This window comes from Pinus tabuliformis, chromosome X, assembly GCF_031772625.1.
Source record: "Pinus tabuliformis cultivar Carrire ecotype Pingquan chromosome X, CPIR1, whole genome shotgun sequence".
NCBI lineage: Eukaryota > Viridiplantae > Streptophyta > Pinopsida > Pinales > Pinaceae > Pinus > Pinus tabuliformis.
The window spans coordinates 372496349-372504092 of NC_142308.1; the positions used below are offsets into that span (position 1 = coordinate 372496349).

At 34.3% G+C, this 7744-nt stretch overlaps 1 protein-coding gene across 1 annotated transcript; it reads left to right on the forward strand.

Annotated features, from left to right (window-relative positions):
- Positions 1-4849: 4849 nt before the first annotated feature.
- LOC149140055 (uncharacterized) lies at positions 4850-6155 on the forward strand. Its single transcript, XM_089450056.1, has 2 exons — positions 4850-5242; positions 5334-6155. The coding sequence occupies exons 1-2, from the start codon at positions 4875-4877 to the stop codon at positions 5416-5418; spliced, it is 453 nt and encodes a 150-aa protein (XP_089306182.1). The 5' UTR covers positions 4850-4874; the 3' UTR covers positions 5419-6155.
- Positions 6156-7744: the final 1589 nt, after the last annotated feature.

Sequence of the window (7744 nt, forward strand, 5' to 3'; positions counted from 1 at the left end):
ATTTGAGGATAGATGGTGGTGGTAGATGCTTTACAAAGTAAAGGCCCCTCTAAATTTAACTTGCTTATGTGGCCCATAAAGTTTTTTCCATGGGATGCCCTCCAGAAAAGAATAGAGCAGGTCCAACTATTTGTTTACTTTGTAGGTATAGTGAGGAAAATAGTTCACAATTTTTCTTGCATTGTATATTTTCTAGAAAGTATTGTAGGTTGGATTGGGGAGAATTTAGGTATACAAAACCCTTGAAAATGTGAATCTTTCAGATACATGCCTTAATATTTGGTTTATTCAACAAGATCTATAGTGCTTTAGGGCCATCCTGATTTTTGGTTCTATAGGGAATATGGATAGGTAGAAACTCTCTTGTTTAAAGAGAATATGCTGCCTTCTTTTCTTGTAGCTACCTAGGTTAATGATTTATTTACATATTATATGGTTGCTCTAAAAGTTAAACTATAGATAATTCTAGTAGAGGTATAAGTGGACAAGTCTTTAGCTTGGATATTTTTTAGTGGGGCTTATCAAGGCCCAAATTCTATAAATGCGTTTGGCTTCATTCTATATCTTTTAAAGAAGCACATGTTTGAAGTCAAAGTTAATATAGGAAGAGGAGCAAATAACTAGGGGGAATTCAAGATGCTATACTACTTTCTAAAAATTGCTTTGGATAGAGAGATTAATAAGCTCCTCGCCATGGGTGATTCTTCTATGTTGATAAATTGGTCGAAAAAAAAGCCTTCAAGTACAAAATAATTCTCTCCTTCCACTAGCATAAAAATTAAATGCACTATCTAATTAGTTTCCTTAACTTAACTATACTCATATTTATATAGAACACAACAAGAATGTTGATTAGTTCTCAAAGAAGCACTTTAACTACATGAACTTTATGGATCCTTAGAAGAAGTACAAGATGGACATACAATGGTCTTATACTAGTTTTCATTTAATGATTTTTGAACTTCTTTTAAGCTTGCAATATGTCAATACATGGGATTATTAAGTCTACGTTTTCAATTACTTGATCGCTGTATACTTCATGTTTTCAAGGTTATGGATCTATGTGGATGTATTACCATAATGTTATATTTTATTAAAATATATATGTAAATGATCCTTTTTGGAGTGTCTCTGGAGAACTTAAGTATTATATTTCCATTATCTCAAATAAAAATATGTTTTTTTTTTTTTTAATAGGTTTTTTTTCTTGAAAAAATAAATCTAGTTATATAAGTGAAAACATAATTTTATACATTTGGTTTATGAGGTAGTTAATTATATGAAGTTTATAATTAAACATGGTATAATTTAGTAAGGTTTACTAAGTATATTTAGATGAAACTTGTGGGATGGAGCTTGTGGACTATAAGAAATGATGCAATTTTTGAAGGTAAACTTGCCTTGCTATTGGTAGTGGTTGCTAGGGTGAGGGTTTTGTCTTGAGCATATTGTACACAAAGGCTTTTGAATATGGACAAAGAAAATTGCGAGCTTATCATTAGTAAATGTTATGCGGGACTATTTTGAGGGTGAATGTCACAGTGCAAGATTTATTTGTGGTTGTTGCTTTGTTCTATACCTTTTAAATTCTATTATTTCTTCTTTAGAGATAATGTTAGAATTGGTACATAAAACCAATATGAGCTTCTAGCCTTACTTTACTTATTGAAATTGGCTTTGGATAGTAGGGTACAATGGTTAAAAATATTAGGTGATTTTCTATTCATTGTCAATTGGATGCTGGTTAAAGTGTAGTTGAGGAACATTCACTTACAAACATTGAGTTCACAAATCAAAAATATTTGCTTGGCATTCTTGAGGGTTACTCTCTCCCACATTTACTGCAATGGAAATAAAATGGACGATCAATTATCTAAGGAAAGCTTGGTGCTACTTGAAGGTAGCTTCCAATTGTCTCACTTTACAAGATTCGAGGAGATCCGATTTCTCAAGTTATAGAGTGAATTTTATTTTAGTTTTTTTTGGTTCAGTTCTTTTTTAGAACAACTTCTTAAGGGAAATGGACTATCAATGAGATAAATTTTTACTTTTTGTGCATATGTGATGTTTTGTTCACTATGTAAGGAGTTAACAATCTACTTTGGAGACCAATATGTTTTTGAAAGTTCCATAAAATTTTATAATATGTCTTTGGAAGTTCCATAAAATTTTATAATGACTTTTTATGGACTTATGATGGGTGTGCTTGTAATACTTGAATATTGGAAATTTTCTTCATCTTGAATTGAAAGTATGCCATTTTTTTCTTGGAGAAAAAATATTTAGATGTCAATTCATGATATAATATATATTAACATATAATTGTAATTATTAATATAAATTCCTTGTAAGTTTTGAAGACTATTTTAATTAGTTTAACCCATTTTATTGAAGCATATAATTTTTTTTAAGAACAAAATGGTTTTTAAACATTTTTTATAATATTTAAAATTACTATAAATAATTCATAAAACTAATTGTGAGATATTACTTTCCATTTTATAAAATCAATCTTATATTGTGTGTGTTAAGTAAGTAGTTCCAGTTTATTGTATTTAAAACATAAAATACATAATTACAAGAAACCCAGAGAGGCTACAAGATTGTTTTGTTGGGGCGAAACTAGGCTAGCCTATGCGTGTCAAGAGAGTTAAGCTCAAAATACCTCCTTGATTAAAGATTTCACAAAAAGATAAAAAAGCAACATGACCTTCCCATTGGGAAACTAGGACATACAAAGCATTTAAGACATAGAGTAACAAATCAAGTTCAAAGAAGAAACAAAGCGAGTAATCTTCCGTATAGGAAACCATATCCATTTTAACATAAGGCTTGATAATACAATTTATAGACAAAATGAACGTAGAGATGATAAAAATAGAGATAACATTCATAATTGAAGAGCCTAAAGTTAAGGGTAAGCATGTCGCTCCATGACATCCTTAGTGAAATGAAGCACAATAGGTGTGTCTTTTGATCAACTTGTTAGTTTACGTGAGAGAATCCTCCTTTTTTATGTACTTTTACATGAGAGAATACTCCCTTTTTATGTACTAACACAGAACAAAAGGTGATCAAAAGTCAGTCTTGCATCGCTAGAGTCTCGAGCCTCTCCCTGAGTTCTTGTTGGTTTGATTCCCGAGTGAGTGACAAATGAGCTACAAAAGTTTTAGTGTTTCAATAGAGTTCAAAATCTAGAAAAAATTGGTATCTCATGTGCGACTGGGGCCAAAATCTACTACAAAATCCTATGTCAAATGATTAACATTATTGACTTCTTTGTATTTCCCTTTCATTATTGACATCATCTTCCAAGTCAATAATCAAATTGTGAATAGTAGATATAATCGACTATTGAAAGGAAACACTGGTATTAGCAACAACACTTTCCACCTTGGTCCTTGAATTACAAGGGTTATCTTTGACATGAAGGATGAGGGGCCATAATAATCAAATCAAACAACAATCAATAATCGAGGGTTCCTAGAGGGAGACTAGACCAAATATAGAGCTATTGAGTCTAACCATCACTACTAATGGAGGGGTCAAGCTTATTTCCTTCTCATTGTTAGAGAGCCAAATCCACCAGACAAGTCACATGCTCATTGCACTCATTTTTCCAGTTTCCAACATGATTTATCCTAGGTTCAACCTCATCATGCAAGCAACTCACTGCTGATAATAGTCCCTTCTCCAATTCAATCTTGTATAAACCATGGACACTTAATCCACATGAGTTGTTGTGTCAACTATTCAACATATGGTCAACAACATGACGATACCACAATTCTCACATGCAACCTATCCCCTCTAACCACCAAACACTTAATACAATTTTTTTAATAAAATTATAGCATATAAATATTATTAATCAATATTTTATTATTTAAATATATATATATTTTTAATAAATTCATGTTTTATAAATACTATGATTTATTTTCCGTATTCAAGCTTCTTTGATCCATAATGAATTAAGCAAAGTCTTTCGGTAGAAATCACATAAGAGAAATTTTTGGCCGACGCGTTTCAAACCAACAAGTGTGGTTCATCATCAGGACCAAATACTGGTCCTGATGATGAACCACACTTGTTGGTTCGGAATGTGTCAGCCAAAAAATTCTCTTATGTGATTTCTACCAAAAAACTTTGCTTAGTTCACTATGATTTATATTAATAAAAAATATTTATTTAAAATACATTAAAGAAAAACTATAACATACATTTAGTTCTCAAACAAATTATACTTAATTACAATTTAAATTTCATTAATAAATATCATGTCCTTCAACCTGTAAATTTTACCACTGAATACTGTTTCTTTCGATTTAGAGATGTTTTCTTTTTTTGGGTTTAAATTCCTTAATTATAATCATGATTTTTAACTTTTCTCAAATATTTTTTTTTTATTATTATTTTTTTTTATAAATTTTATTACGATATATTGTTTCCTTCGGATTATAGATGTCTTAGCTTTTTTAATTTAAACTCATTAGTCATAATCATTAATTTTTTAAAATAAAATAGCTGTCTTTCCTTTTTGTTTTAAATTCATTATCAAAATTACAATTTTTATCTTTTCTCACCGTAATATTTTGGTTAGTCAAATATTTTATTATTATTAATTTTTAAATAAATATTAATATTTGTATAAATATTATATAAAATGATGTATTTAAAATTAAAAATATTAGCTAGGGGAGGGTCGCCATTACATGTGCGCCCTCCCCGCCACGTCAGATAACCACGCGTAAAAGCACATGGAGCCGGTACGACACCTGTCCACCGTGGAGCTCCATGTGTTGGCTACCTTATCAACCCATAAATCTTTGTGTTCACACCATTTCACAGGTTCGTTTGGGGTCATTGCTGCGATGTATGAGTTTCCCTTTGTGTTTCTGCTCGGGGCCGGTTGTTGGGCGAAGCCCCCCGCCGATTATGGCACGGGACGGCCCCGGAACCTGCGCACTTCGTCGTTTATTCGTGTGCTGTTTGAGGCGTTTGTTCGGTTGACAGGGTTTGTGGACCTGCGCGCTTCGCCTGGTATGCAGGTGCTGGTGCGAATGTTTGCTGGAGTTTCAGGGTTTGTGGTTGGCACAGCGCTTCTCCTTTTCTTGTGCTTTTCCGCCTGGAGTTCTTGGTCGTTCTGGAATGTCAGTTGTTTAGCATTTCTCTGTTGCTGGTCTTATTCGACGATTTTGTTGTTTGGGGAGGAGTCGGTCGCTGTTTTACTGAGCTCGAGGTCAAATGGTGTTTTGCTGTCAATTTGCTGTTTTGTGGTGGTGTTTTTGTGGTTTTCAGTTCCCTAATATATATTTTTCTTCTCGTTGCAGGTGTGCAGAACGTCGTTGCAGGTGTGGAGAAGGTCTGGCGAGCTCCAGGGAAGGTGGGGGAGGTCGGCGACCATGTACCCGGTAGGATTTTAATCCTACCAGCATTCTCTGTGTTTTTCAACACAACATCTCTATTTTTGGATATTTTGTAAACTTTTATGGCATTTTATGGCATTTTTTGGAGGATTTTTTTCCGAGGGTTTAGGGTTTATGGGATATTTTGAGCTGTTTGTTGTTGAAGGTTTAGGGTTTATGGGATATTTTGAGCTGTTTGTTGTTGAAGGTTTAGGGTTTATCTGAAATTTCGTTGTTTTCGCTGTTATCCTAGGCCGTCCCATGCTATCCTCGGCCGTCCGGTGCCCTCGCTGTTATTTTTGTTGTTTTCGGTGCTATCCTAGGCCGTCCCGTGCTATCCTCGGCCGTCCCGTGCCCTCGCTGTTATTTTTGCTGTTTTCGGTGCTATCCAAGGCCGTCCCGTGCTCCTCGGCCGTCCCGTGCCCTCGGCCCCCGAGCAGAAATACAAAGGGAAACTCCTACATCGCAGCAATGACCCCAAACGAACCCTCTAAACCCTCTGTCGCTGCTCTCAATTGACTTGCATAACTTATCTTCTCCTCGTCCGTGAAAGCTTCTGTCAGGAACTTCACTTTTTGTATTTGAAATGAAGCCTCGAAACCCTCTGTCGCTGCTCTCAATTGACTAATTTGAGTATATTTACAGTTTAAGCAAATTTGGGGTTTGTTTGGTTGCGCTGAAAATAACAAATTCTTTAATGGCCATATGTATGGGGCAGTGTAAGTCTACCATTGCAGTTATTTAACTATGGAGGAAGAGAAGTCCTGTTCGTTTTTGGAATTTGTTACTCCTGGTTATTAATTTTGGTGCTTTTTGCTATGTTTTGCAATATGGATATCCTGTATACACAGTCCTTTTTGTTTCCATGCTGACGTTGCTCTCAATTGACTGATTTGAGTATATTTATAGTTTAAGCAAATATGGGGTTTTTTTTGTTGCGCTGAAAATAACAAATTCTTTAATGGCCATATGTATGGGCTACCATTGCAGTTATTTAACTATGGAGGAAGAGAAGTCATGTTCGTCTCTGGAATTTGTTACTCCTGCTTATTAATTTTGGTGTTTTTGCTGTTTTCCTGAACCTGATGTATATGTTTTTCAATATGGATATCCTGTATACACAGTCCTTTTTGTTTCCATGTTGACGCTGCTCACAATTGACTAATTTGAGTATATTTACAGTTTAAGCAAATTTGGGGTTTTTTTTTGTTGCGCTGAAAATAACAAATTCTTTAATGGCCATATGTATGGGGCAGTATAAGTCTACCATTGCAGTTATTTAACTATGGAGGAAGAGAAGTCTTGTTCGTTTCTGGAATTTGTTACTCCTGGTTATTAATTTTGATGCTTTTTGCTATTTTCCTGAACCTGACGTATATGTTTTTGGACCTCTGACATTTGCCTTTCCTCGAGATGTCTCAGACAGTGGCTGTCATATGCCACCCTTTTGTATCTTATGATGTTTTTTATATTGTCAATATAATCTGTGATGCTTTTTTCTCTGAAAAAAAAAGTTCACACATTTTACAGTCGATTCCAAAACCGGTTACTGATGGTTACAGAGATAAGAGAATAAATATTTTTAGTAATGAATTATGTTCTCATACATAAAATGCATTTCAATAACTAACCCTTCTCGGGCTCCAACGATAAAACCTTACTGTATCAGTGACTTTCATTTTAATTTAATTAAGGACGTGGATCATGTAAATGACCAAATATGACTTATTCCTAGGTCCCGCTGATTCAGTTGTTCACTTCAAAGTTCTAATGTAAATTAGTATATGATATAATAGTTTACTCATTGTGTGAATATCTGAAGTAGTCTCTGTTTCCAGCCCGTCTTAGGTTCACTGACTAGCTATTACAGAATACAATGGGTAGAAATTGCTTTGTAGCATTATGGTTTGAAGCATTAGGTTGAAGCATGTATCAAGTTGAATGATGTTCCTTTTGATAACGGTCCACTTATTGGAGCCATAAGTGAGTTTAGAGCTTTGTACAGTGCTGCAAATTTGATGCCTTCAATGTTGAGATCGAAGGCATAAAAAATACAATGTATAAAATGCTCTTAGAGAAAAGATCATCCAAAGATTAATGGGTTGAGTGTCAAACGCATCTCTCCTAACATCTGATGTCAAAATTTATTGACCACATGAAAAGCCATTGAGCCATTGAGGTGCGAACTGTCTAGCCATTGAGCCATTGAGGTGTGAACTGTCCACTAAGTAGAAGAACCGAGACATATTAATATGGAACCACATATAGAAATCGAAAGAATGTTCAATACGGGATGATCAAGAGTATCTGTCTCAGGGTTTCCATCTGATTGTGAG